Source organism: Oryza glaberrima, chromosome 5 (genome assembly GCF_000147395.1).
Source record: "Oryza glaberrima chromosome 5, OglaRS2, whole genome shotgun sequence".
NCBI classification, from domain to species: domain Eukaryota; kingdom Viridiplantae; phylum Streptophyta; class Magnoliopsida; order Poales; family Poaceae; genus Oryza; species Oryza glaberrima.
In genome coordinates this window covers 19,660,640-19,676,560 of record NC_068330.1, presented here as the reverse complement: position 1 = coordinate 19,676,560, position 15,921 = coordinate 19,660,640, and the positions used below count along the sequence as shown (strand labels likewise).

The window sequence follows — 15,921 nt, the reverse complement described above, 5'->3', positions numbered from 1 at the left end:
CCTATATACTCCCTCCGTCCAAAAAAAGACAAACTCTGGTTTTCCGTGTTCAATTTTAACTGTCCGTCTTATATGAAATTGTTTTATAATTCGTATTTTCATTGTTGTTAGATGATAAAACATGATTAGTATTTTATACGTGACTTGTCTTTTTAATTTTTTTCATAATTTTGTTAAATAAGACGGACGGTTAATCGTTGGGCACGAAAATTAGGATTTGTCATTTTTTTTATTTTTTGACGGAGGGAGTACGTCAGTATGTCACCATGCATCTCTTCTTTTCCTCTCGAGTCAACGACGCGTCTCACGCCACACGTAGACGTTGTCCATGAACGATCGCGAGGCCCACCGCCCGCGACCGCACGCGGCAGCGATCATCGAACGGCGCCGAGCGGCCCACGGAAGGATCGGACGGTCCATGCAACCCGGGCGAGGGGTTCAAACGGTCAAACTGGAACCACCAAAGCCTCGTGCTCGGACCCGCAACGGTAACTGCTGGTTTTAGCGGGGGCCGCATCGCACCGCACCGAACACGCGGGCTCGGGTCCGACGGCGCCGTCACCGCGCCGTGAATTCGCCGCCTGTCGCTTTCCTTTCCGTTTGTTCGGTTCCTTCCGTCCCCGGATCGCACGCTGGCTGGCCAGCGTCTTTCCATTCGCCCCCTTGTAGTTGTGGATAATTTCCGCTTGGTCCTTCAACCCCTCTGATCTGATGCTGTTATGACTTACTCCTTCTATAGAAAAAAAAACTCATTGCTATGAATTTAGACATAACACATGTCCAGATACATAGCCAGGATTTGGTTTTTTTTGACGGAGGGAGTATGTGTTATGCTAAAGATGAGAGTGTTGGTCTTCTGTGTTTATTAGGCCCTGTTTCTTTCAGCTTGGGATTATTATAATCCAGATTATTGGGAGTAAGCTGAAAGAAACAGACAGCTTATTGAAGTAGCTTATTATAATTTGGAGCCCGGCTTATTATAATATGATAATCTCATTTAGGTGAGCTTTTTCCAGATTATTGGGTGAAAAATTACCCACCATGCCACCCCACTCCCTCTTTAGACTTGCAAACCCAATAATCTAGGCTCTAATAATCTAGGAAAGAAACAACTAGCCGCTTATTCTACTACAGATTATAACAATCTAGCTTATAGTAATTTGACTCAATAATCTAGATTATAATAATCCCAAGCTGAAAGAAACAGGGCCTTAGTATCCTTGACAGGGTTTAACTTTTCGATTTCGAAGTAAAAACCGCACCTCATCGATTTACCGAAATCCGACCCAAAAACTAGTAAAAACCAATGATTTTTGATCAATGCCGTACAAACCGGCTAATACCGACCAGTTTTCATAAACCGAGACCTAGCAGTTTTATACTCCCTCCGTTTCGTATTGTAAAACTTTCTAGTATTGCCCACATTCATATATATGTTAATGAATCTAGACATTATATGAACTCGATTCATTAGCATCTATATGAATATAGACAATGTTAGAAAATCTTACATTGTGAAACGGAGGAAATAGAAAATTCTAGCAACATATACAACACTAAATCAATATCATTAAATCTAACATTAAATATATTTTAATAAAATGTTTATTTTGTGTTGAAAATGTTGTTATATTTTAATATAAACTCGATCAAACATAAAAATATTTGAATAGAAAAAAAATCAAAGTGACTTGTAATATGAAACGGATGAAGTAATACTAATATTATATACTACTACACCCCTCCCAAAAAATAACGATATAGGATTGAATGATACATATCATAATACAACGAATTTAGACAGACCTTTATCCAGATTTGTTAGGAGTATATATTTTAGAAAAGGAGAAAATAAAGATGCTATGACTACCAACAACTCACCTAGCAAGAAATTACCAGTAACCTGGAGCCCCTATCTGAAAAAGAGCCAGGACCGGGAGTAAATTATTCCCCCCGTCTGCTAACTCCTCGCCTCCTTTTCCCTTCCCTTCCTTCAACGGGCGAGGTTTTTTGAAACCCCTCCTCCTCCTCCTCCTTCCCCAACACACAATCGAAGCCGCCGCGCCGCAACACCACCCCCAGACGGGCAGCCGCGCGCGCAGGAGGAGGAGAGGAGCTCGCTCCCTTTGCCCTGCCTAGGGTTTCGTGCTACCCCATCTCTCCTTCCCCCACCCCACCCGCTTCCTCGATTCGATCCTCCGCTTCCCCCCGATCTGGGCGGCGGCGGCTTTGGTAAGCGGCGGCGCTTGATTCCCTTCTTCCGCGAGGTGCGTTTAAGTTGGGGGAGTGTTTCTGATGGGAATTTTGTTTTGTTTTTTTTGATTGTTTGTTTAGGCGGCGGAGGTGTTGATGAGGCGGTAGATCAATGGGCGCGATGCCGGCGGTGAAGGTGGAGGAGGAGGAGGAGGAGCGGAATCCGGTGGCGTCGAGCCCTTCGGTCTCGGAGGGGAGCGCGCACGCCGCCGCGATGGCGTCGCCCACCGCGGCGGATTCCATCTTCGGTCGCAGGTAGTGATCCCCCCGCCCCCGCGCCGCGGCTCAACTTACCGTCGCTGTGCTGTTGGCTGTTGGGTAGTAGTGGGTGGTTGTTTGTTTGCCTCGTTCGGATGCCCCCGCTTGCTTGGGGCTATGGTCCGGAACTCCGGATGGGGGGGGGGGGGGGGGGGTCGCTGCTTGTGCTTTGCCTGGGAAAGATGGGGTTTTTATGCTTCGTCTCGTTCGCAGATGCGGCTGGGCTGGGCTGGGTTGGATTGCGATCGCAGCAGCTTTGGCGATCTTGAGAAATCTGTGGCCTTTGGATTTATTTCTGATTGGTGACGTGGTCCTTGTGCAGCATGACGGCTGTTTGGACAGGACTGTTGGTTGACCTTTTAACATGTATCTTGCCGTTGCTGCTGGTCTTTACAGCTGTAGTCTTCGTTGAATGAATTTTTGTTCCATCACACTTTTAACACTTCAATGGTGGGAAGGGTTTTGCTTGCTTTGTTCTTTTAGTACTCTAGTTCACTGGGTAATTGTATCTAGTTCTGTTGTTTTGGAAATTGGCATGCTTTCTTGGTTGAGGCACGGTGAAGTCGCTTTGCAGTGATTGCTAAAATGAGTAAAGTTTATCGTCTGTTTGTTTTCAGGTGTGTGTTTTGATCATTTAAACCGCAAGTATCCACTATACTGTTTAGCATATCTGCGGTGTGTTATTAGTTAGTGCATCATATTTCAGGCACCCTGTTTATCTAAAATGCCATTTTTTATTTCGACATTTGCTTTTGGATTGGACATATATTCAGTATGTGGATAGTTTTTTTTTTTCTAAAAAAGAAGCTGATGCTTCTGAATGCAGAAATCAGTTTTTTATAAGTTGTTGTGTTATTTATAATGTTTCAGGAAATCTCCACTAATGCCATGAAACTATGCCATTTTTAGATAAATAGTTATACCGATTTTATAGTTGAGTCATGTCTTTTGGAGCCTGTAATAGCTGATTTGCAGTTTCTGAATGATGCGTAATGCTATATTATTGGATTTTTCATGTACTGGAATATGAGTTGATCCATCAAGATGACTATGTAGGAGACAAAGGTTCATCCATGAGATATTCCATTTGAGTTATTTTATGAATTTTTATAAGGATGCTACTTGCTGCAAAAAAAAAAAAACAAGACGCCGATGCAACAGGATAGGAAAGTTCGACATGTTCCACCCCATTTCACAGCATTCAAATACTTCCTTGCAGTTTCTGGGAGCTTCAAAAACTAAAACACCATGTTTAGATAGTTTTAAAAAATGAAACGCCAAGTTTCAAACCCAAGTTTAATAACATGTTGACAGGTTTGACAACCTTCGTAAGAAATTCCAGCAAGTAAGCAAGTCCCGGAGTGTTTCCATAAGTCTAATAAGTGCTTAATTGAGTTTCAAAAGTGTTTCAGCAAGTCTCATGTTTCCAGAGATTTTTCAAAGTTTTGCAGATTCCAACTAAAAATTGCCAGTGCAAATTGCTAATGAAAGAAATGCAAAACCAGCCATGTTTCAAGCATGTAGACCATGAAGCTGAATTGGGGCTTGCTCGAAACTATTGGCAAACTGCCATGCCCAAGGCAATTGGCAGCATGATCTACGTGTCTGTGCTTATCTTTGACCAGGGCATCACATTTTGCTTCTCAAGCCTCCAACGCACATGGAGTGCCCTTGTGGATTGCCTGTTCCCTTACACAGCGACCTATCCACTGCTTAGCTTCCGCTCACTGCTCCATCCGCTGCCTTTCTCTCCAGCTTGCTGTTCTGCTTAAAAAACCAGAGTGAGTGAGCGAGCGAGTGATGTGGTGGGGGAAGAAATTAGTGTGATGAAGGGCTTTAGACGGCAATCATATCCCGTGGAAAAGTATCCCATACGAGTGTTGGATCATGTAGTAAGTAGTAACACGGTCTAATAGGGGCTTTACAGTCTGATGGTAGTAAGTAGTAACAGAGCTGTGTTATTTTTTATGGCTATGCTTATTTCCTTTGACTGTCTATTTTTTACTCACAAAACATTTTTTAAGCTGGCAGTACTTATCATATTAATTCCCTAAAAGGGAGTGACTGTATCAGTAAGCTGTAAGAAGCTACAGGTTTAATAACAGTAAAGTACAGTAATCATTCTTGAGGCTTAAGAAAAAAAAAATGAAACTGGTACTGGGGAAAAAGGGGAAACTAGCCAGCTAGTTTGTTTTCCCCAAATAACTTGCCAGCTAGTGGTTTCTGGGGGGATGAGCATTGGGCAGTAACCAGAAGCACTTGGTCTTTTCCAGATGGATTGGTAATTTTTTTTACTTCTTTTAATTAATTGGATTTCTAACATGTATGATTACACATATCCTGCCTAAAATGGGATCAGGAAAATCAGCTAGATCTTTTGTTTCTTGATGTTAATCACCTTTTCTGAAACGGGCGGCATTTCCACATCCTTGCCTGAGGGCACATGAGAAATCTGGATTGCTAGAATTTACTGATTTTGTCATCTTCCTCTAACCTGGCTTGTGTCTTTCAATCGGACAGCCTGTATTTTATGTACTGTACTGGATCCTAGTCAAGTTTTCCATAATTACATGAGCTATTGATAGTTTTTTTATCTTATATTTGTGGTGCTGATGGAATCTTACATATTAGGCGAAAAAGTGGCCCGGTAAGGAGAGCTAAGGGTGGCTGGACACCAGAAGAGGTTAGCTATTTTCTACTATATTTCCTACCTGTTCACTGTTCCCTCTATCTGCAGTGTTATCTTGCACTCCGTTTACCTTTTGCATATGAAACTTACCATTACCTTTCTATATTGTTATGTGTGGATCTTTTCCTTTGGGTTGGACGGCATCCATTTCAAAATGAATGTTTGTTTACCTAGTTCTTGTCACTTGGGTGCAGGATGAAAAATTGCGGAAGGCAGTTGATATTTATAATGGCAAAAACTGGAAGAAGATAGGTTCGCTTCTCTTTTCTTGTCTGCATCCTGCGCATAATATTCAATTAACAGTTTCAAAGAGGGAAAACAAATACATAAAATATATGAGCCACCTGTTTTTTTGTCCAATTTGCCTCCAGCATCAAATTTTCATTTATTTTGCACCCATAAGTTAGAGTTATCGTACAAATACCCTCCAATGACACACACAAATACTATTTCAATGGTTTTTACAATTCTTTGTGCCTGGAGCTAGACCAGTGCGGCAATGATATAGTCTAATAATGTTCAAAGCCCACCAGTGTGGTTCTCATCTTTTCCTTGCGTAAATTATTTGAATAACTTATAAGTGGTTTCTATACTTCTATCAGTTAATTGCATAATGTTAATTTTAGCAATTAAAAAAAATTCAAAACATATTTGTCAAGTACCAGCACATCAAATTATTTGATCTATTTGAAAAAAAAAACATGTGAATTATGTTTATGGGGCGGGGTTATGGCATTTGCACTTTTAAGAAACTACTGGGCAGTAATTCATAACAATGAAATTTAGCAACTTAGTGTCAGTTTCATGTTCTTTTGTGAAAACTGTACAGTATTTGTTTATTTACTGTGTATGTGTGCAGCCGAATCTTTCTCTGATAGGACAGAAGTACAATGTCTGCATAGATGGCAGAAAGTTCTTGATCCTGAACTTATAAAAGGTCCATGGACCCAAGAGGTTTGTCAAATATCTTATTTATTTTTCCATAAATTCAAATCTGTATATTCTGCTTGTTCATTGAATTCTTTTGCAGGAAGATGATGTCATCATCAATATGGTAAAGAAGCATGGACCAAAAAAATGGTCTGTTATAGCAAGGTCACTAAATGGTCGAATTGGTAAACAATGCCGAGAGAGGTATTTGTTTTGAGAACATTACCATGCATGTTGTAAATTGCAATCAACTACTACAAGTGAAATGTCGCATTCACATTTTGTAGACTAGTTAGCAATTTTTGATTTTCCTTGATGAGGTAAATTGTGAAAAAAAACTAGTCAGATTCTTTGATCATACTTTTGGGGTTATTGAAACTGGATGACACCTATTGAGGTTATCATCTAATTTAGGCCCAGATATAATGGTACTTCTGAATCACCACTTTGGAGGCTGGTGGTTTTTATTTTGTAAGCAGGAACGCCCCAAGTTTTGGCGTCCTACCAAGAATTGTTTTTACACAAACTAATCCTTGACCACCACAATGCCTATACTGAGGCTAGACATGACCGACAATATACTTCCAGCTCCTAGTCACTATATAACTTCTGGTTCCACATTTGGTACAGCACTTTGTACAACTTCATGCTTTCAGTTGGCAAATCTCTTGGCAATCTCACACAATACACCTGTTCTGCTTGATTGTGAATTTGCCCTTTGATGCCTTCTGTGTTTAATATATGTGAAACAGCACTATATGTTTAGTTTACCCTATGGGCTAGAGAGTCTACATGAGGTAAGAAGTGAAGGGACACTAAGACCATACACCATCAACTGTTGGTGTCCTTGGAATTTGAACATTCTTGTGCCTTACTAAAATTTAAGCAGGATGACATTTTTTACATGAGTAATTTTGCCTAGCCTTAGTAATAACAGAGTTCTCTACATGTTAAATTTTAATCGACATATCCATGCTTCCTAAAATAGGACAGTTTAAATGGTCAGTTGGCCATCCAGCTAAATTTTCAATATTAGTTCAGAACTAATAACATATCGAGATTATAAAATTGTAGTAAGGTTTCTTACATATTTCTTGTTTATTTATAAATTTGCCATAATAAAGTACATACCGTATGAATCAGTGTTCACTTCTGATGTACCCATATAATTTAGGTGGCATAATCATTTGGACCCACAAATAAGGAAAGAAGCTTGGACTGTTGAAGAGGAGCGTGTGCTTGCCCGTGCTCATTGTATGTATGGGAATAAATGGGCAGAAATTGCTAAACTTCTTCCTGGAAGGTACTAATCCGCAGCATTATTATGTAAAGTGTTTTTGTTTACTCATGTAAATTAGACACAGAAATGCACTAACGGCACTGCTCGTGGCAACGTTTTATGGATTCTTTGTGCTTGCTCTTGTCTTAGCAGTTGTAACGTCTTGGCTTGTGTATTAATAAATTAAATTGTTGAATAAATGAGTTATTTGTGACATATATATAAATGTAATCTGGTGATGGGATTTTGTGACTTTTGCTGCTTTGCTGTTCCAAACAGATGATGTGCACTAGGGCTATTGCTGTTGAAATTGAAAGTACTTTGTTTTTTTACGTACATATTGTTTCCTGTAAATGTGCTTCTGCATTCTATGCTATTTTCATGTCTTAAGTTCATACAGCAATTGACCTTTCTTTACTAATCGAACAGTTAGGCTTCTAAATATTCAGCTTACACTGATGCTTGTTTGTTCTTATCTCCAGGACAGACAATTCTATTAAAAACCATTGGAACAGTTCATTAAGAAAAAAAATAGATGACTACAATACCAGAGATATTCTGCCAGTTCATCCACCAGTTGTTGGTGATGGTTTGAAACAGTTACCAAAGCGGCCACCTGCTGACAACCATTTTGACTTAAACAAAGAGCCAATTATCTGTTCAAGAGACCGCTTAGGAGTAGTTCATTCTGACCCTACCTCTCATCAACGGGCATCCAATTTGAAAGACTTTAAGGGCTGTGCAGATTACCTCTCACTTGGTCAGCCAGTAACTTCATGTGAGGCTTCCGCAGCTGATGATTCTGCTTTTGATCTACAGGGAATGAGAATGGATTCTGTTCATGACAAGGGTACTGGGAACAATTTTGTTTGTGGGAAGGTTCAGGGAATCAATTTTCTTGGTGACAAGGGACTTAAAATTAATCAGATATCAGATAAAATGGGCTGTTCAAGACAAGCTAAGAGAGAAGGTGAAGCAGCCATTAATGGCGGCGGATCATCCTTGCAGAGTGAGGCTCACTCTGTTGGTTCTCTTTGTTATCAGATACCTAAGATGGAAGACATTGCTCCTGCCCAATCCCCAGTGTTTACAGCAAATTATGTACCGGAACACTCTAGGAACGTAATGCACTCACCCAATGGCTATACTACTCCACCCACTCATGGAAAAGGATCAGATCAGCTTAGTGTTGAATCCATATTGAGAAGTGCTGCTGAAAAATTCCATGGTACTCCCTCAATACTAAGAAGAAGAAAAAGAGATAAACCGACGCCTGCTGAAGATAATGATTTGAAGATTGGCAGATTAAGCAGTGATGACTTCCACACTCCCATAGGAAAGTGTACTACAGATAGCCCACAGTCATTCAAAACTGCAGCACTTTTGTCCTTGGGTCCTATGGATGAGCAAGGGAGTCTTGATGTTTCCCCTCCATATCGACTAAGGTCAAAAAGATTGGCTGTCCTGAAAACTGTTCAAAATCATCTGGATTTTTCATCTGATGAAATGAGCATTTGTGATACTACAATGAAATCTGCCTGCGGGAATTCTGGTTGTGCTAATGCCAGTAGTGGTGTTTCAAGCATTCAAGGGAAGAAACTGGATGAGCATATGATTGGATTGGAAACTTTAACCATGAACTTTGCGCATACGACAAAGTTGGATGCTACCCAACCTAATTTGTAGCATTCAGGTATGAATCTGTGACACCATATTTTTAAATGAACGTTTCCATGCTGCATACAGAATGTGTAATCATCAAGTTTAGATAACAAGTGTACATCACCCACGGTTCTATTTTCATAGGGAATTCTTTTACTCATGTCTATGCTTTTTTATTTGTTTGGAATTCTTTTAGATAAAGAAATATTTCCTCGGAAGAATTTGTGGCATTGGAGATGCATGTAATTTTACTTTTCCTACGTTGCAGAAACAGCTAGCGATGTGCTGAAGTGGGCGAGGAGACCTGATGCGTCTAAATTTAATGTTGTCACTCTTCCTAAAGGCAAATAGGAAACACATTTTCTTTTTTTTGCAGTTCGTTTGAATTACCAAGGTACAGGAGAGTCACCATTTACCAACCCTACCATCTCTCCTTGGTGGGTTGTACAAAGCCATCTCCCTTTTCGACAGAAAATATGTTGCTACTGTAAGCTCACAGTTAGCAATTCAATTTTTAAAGGCTCACAACTCACATCTGTGTAGAAAGAACAATCAGTTATAGAAACTTATCAAAGTTTTTCCTTTTTTTGAACTGCAGAAACATTTAAAAAGTTTATCAAGATTCCACATACTTTTTTTCCTTTATATCATCGTGGACTCTTATGAGCCTTGAAATGAGATGATTGGTCATGTTACATAGGAGTATGTGATTCATAGTCCCTCCATCCTTTAAAAAAAAAACTAGAATCGGATATGACACATTCTAATACAATTCAATGAATCTGGACAATTCAATGAATCTGGACAGATGTATATCAAGACTAATAGTAATATGATATGTCACATCTAGTACTGGTTGATTATTTTATGGGACAGGGAATATGTTAGAGGTATAAGCCTCCCTTAAAAAAAAGGACTCAATCTAGATGTGGATGTGACCTACTTTAGTATAACGAATTTGGACCTTTTGTTTAGATTCGTTGTACCGGGATGGGTCACATCTTCACTTAAATTAGGTTTTTTTTCTTGGGACGAGTGGCGACTGAATCCTTCATGCGTGTGGACGGAAAGGAGGAGCGGCGAGTGGCGACTGAATCCTCTATCTGTGTGGACAGGGAGGAGGTGTGGCGGATTGGGATGAGGCGAAGGGCCATGGACTGGGAGAAGACGAGTAGCTGGAAGGGTAGGTGAGGAAATTTTTTCGTTCTGCTCCCCGTAGAGATGGCAACGGTGAATTCACCGTCGGGGGTCATGCCCGCGTCCCCGTCACTGCGGTGAAAATATTTCACCGTCCCCGCCCCCGTCAACCATGATGGGGCTATAATTTCTCCAGCCCTGATCACCACGCGGTGAATTTTTCCCCGTGGTGAACCCGTCCTCGGTTAAACAATATATTCACAGTCACAGATTGTAGTATGCTCACCTTGCATTGTCGCTGTTGTAGCTTTAGGGGGGAGGTGGCCGAAGGCCGAAGCCATGGTCGGCAGATGGCAGCGGCGACGGCAGTTCCCGGTGGCGCGGCGACGGCGACTCCCGGCGGCACGGCGACGACGGCTCCCGTTGAAGATGGCTGCAGGCTGGTGGCGCATCGACGGAGCCTGTCGGCCGCTCCTGGTGAAGACGGCTTCAGGCACCACGTGGCCCGGCGGCGCATCGACGAAGGCGGCCGGCGACGGCAGCTTCAGTCTCCCGGCGAGAAGGCAGCGAGTGGCGGTGCGCGTGGTGGCTGGCGAACGGCGCCGGAGGTGGCTGGCGAACGGCGGCGCGCGCGGCTCCCGGTGGACTGGCGACCGGCGGCGCGTGTGACTCGGTCGGGTGGCTGGTGTGGATCTGGATCTGGATGGGTGGAAAATTTGGAGTTTGATCTGTTGACTTAGGGTTAGACTATATATGTGTGTTTATATATGTATCTGTTAAATGGGCTTCAATATTATGGGCCAATACATCTAAAAAGTCTAGAATTCCTCCCTTGTACAGTATAGTCGGGTCACCGTGGGGGGCGAGGACGGTGAATGGTTCACCGTCCCCGCCCCCGTCATCCCCGATGGTGAGAGGTTTTTAACCATTTTATTCCCCTTGGTGAGTAGATATTAACCATCCCCGTCACCTAATAGGTGAATTCACCGCGGGGAAATGGTGAACGGGTCCCCATTGCCATCTCTAGCTCCCCGTGTCCACGCGCCTGGGGTAACGCGCACTGTGGGCTGGGTTTCCTTCCATAGTAACTTCATCTAATTAAGCCACACAAAATATGGTACTTGCACTATGGGGATGAGTGTCTTTGCGCCAACTTTTTGGGCTAGGACCCGGGCTGTGGTGCTTGCACTCACAATACAGTGAATCTTAAGAGATGTATATCAAGATTTGTAGTAATATGATACATCATATTTGTGGCCCTCTTTATTTAGGCTTATAAGCCTACTTATAAGTCGAAAAGTCTAAGTCAAAACAAACAAGCAGCTTTTTCATTTGGCTTTTTTGAAGCCATAAGCCACTCTAACACTATTAAGCCAAAAGCTAGATTGGAGAAGCTTTTTTGGCTTATATAAGATAGATGTATGACTCCACCACTAAACTTAGAACATTAAATCTACTGGCTTATAAATCATATAAGCCAATAAGCTTAACTTAAAAGTCTAGGCCAATAAGCCTAAGCCTAAACAAAGAGGGCCATATATATCTAAAGCTGGCGGGTCTTCCTGCCAGCTGATTGGTGGAGATGGCGGCGTGTATTTTTCTGACACGTGGCATGAACCAACGACGTATAGATGATTCTCTCCAGCGCGGCTGCTGTTCTTCTCGATCAATCGCGTTCATCTGGGCCCAAAGCACCTCATGCATAAGAAGCCCATTAGCTAGCCGCCCAACGCTATGGAAAATCAGGGGAAGGAGCAAATGCCTATGTCAGCCCACTTGCTCTACATGTACACGTTCAATAGTCATTAGTATTCTATAGTACATTTACAAAAAATTATTGAATGCATATACAACTACTCATATTCATACATATATCTATGAGTATTTTTGAAATACTGAACTGCATATCTTAAAATAAAAAAATATTTTATTTCTTTAAACTAATTCAATGGACACTATTAAAAAAAAATCTAATTTATGGCTCAGTTCACTTTACTCCATAGTGGCATTTCTCAATTTTGTTACTCTTTATATAAGTTGTATTTTAAACTGAACCATACATGGGATCATTATCAAAGTTCATTTTTTAAAAAGTTTGTTATGGATGTTTGCTTGAACTTTAAATTTTGATGTTTAAATTAGTCTTAAGTGCTTCCAACCTACATAAACCGTGAGAAAAAAATAAAAAGAAATGTTGAGATGTATGTTGTAAATGCATGCAAAATATGACTTACATAGAGAAATTAAAAAAGAGAAAGAAATAGCATTAGAGGAGTAAAGTGAACCGTTTTCAATAATTCGGGATGTAAAATGAGCAAAAAAATGTTTAGGGTTAAGTGCTTTGGTGAAATAGTTAAGGGAGTAAAATAGACTTTCTCTTAAAATTGATGAAATCACCATATATAACTCATGGTCAACATATATATCACCTACCACTAATTAGCCGTCAATATAAATACCTATACAAAGTCTATGACTTAATCCCAACAAAACATTGTGACTCCTAACAAAACAAAATTCTAGAACACTTTATTTAAAAAAACCAAGACCCTATTTTATCATTAGCAAACAATTAATTATAAAATTTTAGACAAACAAAAGAATAATTAATAGAAATTTAATTGTAATTTTAGACAAACAAAAGAAGAATTAATAGTACAGACGGAAAAAACAGAGAAAGTTTGATGAATTTCTCTACAATATGATCGATTATGTTAAACTGGAACTCAAAAAATTCCATTCAACTATAATTTTTGCATGAGTTTCAAGGAACTAAACTGATTTCTATACTTTTTTTTAATGAAAATGCGCTAATTAATAACACAAAAATAATATATACAGGCTATAAATAGAGTGCGCCGGTGATTTTCTAGTATCCAGTACTAAATTGATTTTTTTATGGGACGGAGGGAGTACGTTAGAGGTACTCCTCCCTTCCAAAAAAAACTCAATCTAGGTGCGAATGTGACCTATTCTAGCACAACGAATCTGAATCTTTTGTTTAGATTCGTTGTATTGGGATGGCTCACATCTTCACTTAAATTAGTTTTTTTTTTTTTGGACGGAGGCTCTAGCCCCAAGAGCCTGCGCCAGCGGCGAGTGGCGACTGAATCCTCCATGCGTGTGGACGGGGAGGAGGAGCGGCGGGTGCGGCGGCTGGGATGAGGCGAAGGGCGATGGACTAGGAGAAGACGAGTTGCTAGAAGGGTAGGTGAGGAAATTATTTCGTTCCGCTCCCCATGTCCACACGCTTGGGGTAACACGCACTGTGGGCTGGTTTTCTTCCACAATACCTTCATCCAATTAAGCCATACAAAATAGGATACTTGCATTGTGGGAAAGAGTGTCTTTAGGCTAACTTTTTGGGCTAGGACCCGCGCTGTGGTGTTTGCACTGTGAGTGCCATGAGAGTCCTGAGTCCCGACCAACTGCTAGCTTCCCTCGCACAGAGCATGCAGACCAACCTCCTTGTAGGATGCTGTCCTTGCCGCTATCAGGGGGTGTTTAGATCTAGGGGTGTAAAGTTTATCGTGTCGCATGAGGTATTATATAGGGTGTTGCATGAAGTATTCGGGCACTAATAAAAAAACTAATTACAAAATACGTCAGTAAACCGCGAGACAAATTTATTAGGGTAAATTGGAATCCGTCATTAGCAAATGTTTACTGTAGCACCACATTGTCAAATCATGGAGCAATTAGGTTTAAAAGATTCGTCTCGCAAATTAGTCGCAATTTGTGAAATTAGTTATTTTTTAGCCTATATTTAATACTTAGTGTATGTGTTAAAACGTTCGATATGACAGGGTGTAAAATTTTTGTGTGGAATCTAAAGAGGGCCTCAGTCGCATGTAGCGAGTACTTGGTCAGACAAGCTCCACATGAATGTCGTCGCTCTAGCTGTTGGTCAGCCCATGCACCTCGTCACCTTGGTCTTGGATGGGTGCCACCTCAGCTCATAGGGCCTAAACAAGGAGCCACCAGCCTATATCGAAAGTATCTTACAACCTATATCGAAAGTATCTTACAACCTTTTTTAGATGAAAGTATGTGATTAGGTGGCTGCCTGGACAATGCTCTTTGTTTGGTGATTGGTCGATATGCAACATACACGCATGTTAATTGTGCACGAGATCGAGTCGATCACCGCGAGCGGCCAATTAGCAGTTCCTAGAGTCTGGGAGTGTCAACCGCTGTCTTTGGAGTGTCGCAACAGTCAGCTTGTCATTATACTGTTTCTGCCTTTTGCCACCTTGCTTGGAATATTAAATTAGCTCGACCTAATAGCAAGTTCATGCCGTCCTATCTGATACTCTGGTGCACTATTCTTGGTCAGATTATTCAGATAGAAATTATCACATTAATTGTTTTGGGGGAAAAAGAAATAAAAAACCTAGAATTGACACATTAACAGGAAAGCATAGTGTTTGCATTTTTTTTAAATGACACGGTAGACGCGCGCACACACACCACTACACATATAACACTATACTCACACCTCCGCGAATATGCCTTGTAACACATATTTAAGAGACGGAACCAATGGCACGTTCCTGATCTCATTAAAATTATATTGAATGCCAACTTGTATGTGTGTAATCATGGTCTTTGCAATTTAGAGCTTGTAGCTACTCTCTGTCGCAAAATACAAGAAGCTCAAAATTTATTTCAGAACAAAGCAATTTCTTCACCTAGACATAGGCAATCATCCTCTATATACATTTCCACCAGCTTTCACTAGAACGGATACCCTCATCTCAATCGGGCCGTAAGCACCATCTTAATCGGGCACAGCGTCCGTCACAGGCTAGAAGTCACCGATGTGAAGAGTTATCTCAATCGGGCAAACGGCCGTCACGGATGAATCTATCTCAATCGGGCCCTAAGTAAAGCCCGTCACCGATAGCTTTGACCCAGACGACCAGTCAAACTATAGCCCGCCACAGATGACCTATCTCAATCGGGCCACAATTAGAGCCCGTCACAGATGATACTCATCTCAATCGGGTCTAAACTAGAGCCCGTCACAGATAACTGCTGACCTCAATCGGGCCTAAACTAGAGCCCGTCACAGATGACTATAATCCACAAAAAAAAATAAATTTTGTTTTTTGGCTAGCCTCAGGCCTTTGCTAGCCATGCCCGCTGCATAAATAACAGAAACAAACACAGATATCCAATATCCCCAGCTCCCCAGCATCACCCATTCATATACATATGCATTCACATACACAGACATCAATATATTTCACACAACCTGTACCATGTTAATCCGATTAAACGATCTTATAAGCGAGTTAATCCGATTGTTATTACCGGATTGAGTTGGGTGACAATACTTACAAGGAGTAGCACTTAAGGAGGCTTGTGTCCACTGCTCGGAGCCTGTAGAGGTCGAATAGATCCTTGAAGTCGACAACGATATAATTTGTTGGACCAAGGAATGGCTTTCCATCATGCTCTCCAAGGATATCGGTAGCTTATTCGGCTTCATGGCGTTAGATTTCTCCATGTATCATGCGTGAAGGTCCTTGCAAGCGGTGCTCATTGCGGCAAGCACGTCGTCTCCAACCAATGGCATGCCTAGTTGGAACTCCTGTGGAGCGATGTATTTCTTCTTGACCTCTTTGCCCTTAGTCTCTTCCTGACCCTTGCCCAGATCTAGCTTCCTTGGAGCTAGAAGCGAGGACTGCACCTTTCCTCCCCTTCCTCT

General features: G+C 41.3%; 1 protein-coding gene across 1 annotated transcript; it reads left to right on the top strand.

Moving 5' to 3' along the window:
• The first annotated feature begins 1,993 nt into the window (after positions 1-1,993).
• Positions 1,994-9,656, top strand: LOC127774326 (transcription factor MYB3R-2-like). Its single transcript, XM_052300551.1, has 9 exons — positions 1,994-2,232; positions 2,335-2,508; positions 5,143-5,194; positions 5,395-5,452; positions 6,060-6,154; positions 6,231-6,334; positions 7,305-7,433; positions 7,892-9,102; positions 9,340-9,656. The coding sequence occupies exons 2-8, from the start codon at positions 2,366-2,368 to the stop codon at positions 9,093-9,095; spliced, it is 1,785 nt and encodes a 594-aa protein (XP_052156511.1). The 5' UTR covers positions 1,994-2,232; positions 2,335-2,365; the 3' UTR covers positions 9,096-9,102; positions 9,340-9,656.
• Positions 9,657-15,921: the final 6,265 nt, after the last annotated feature.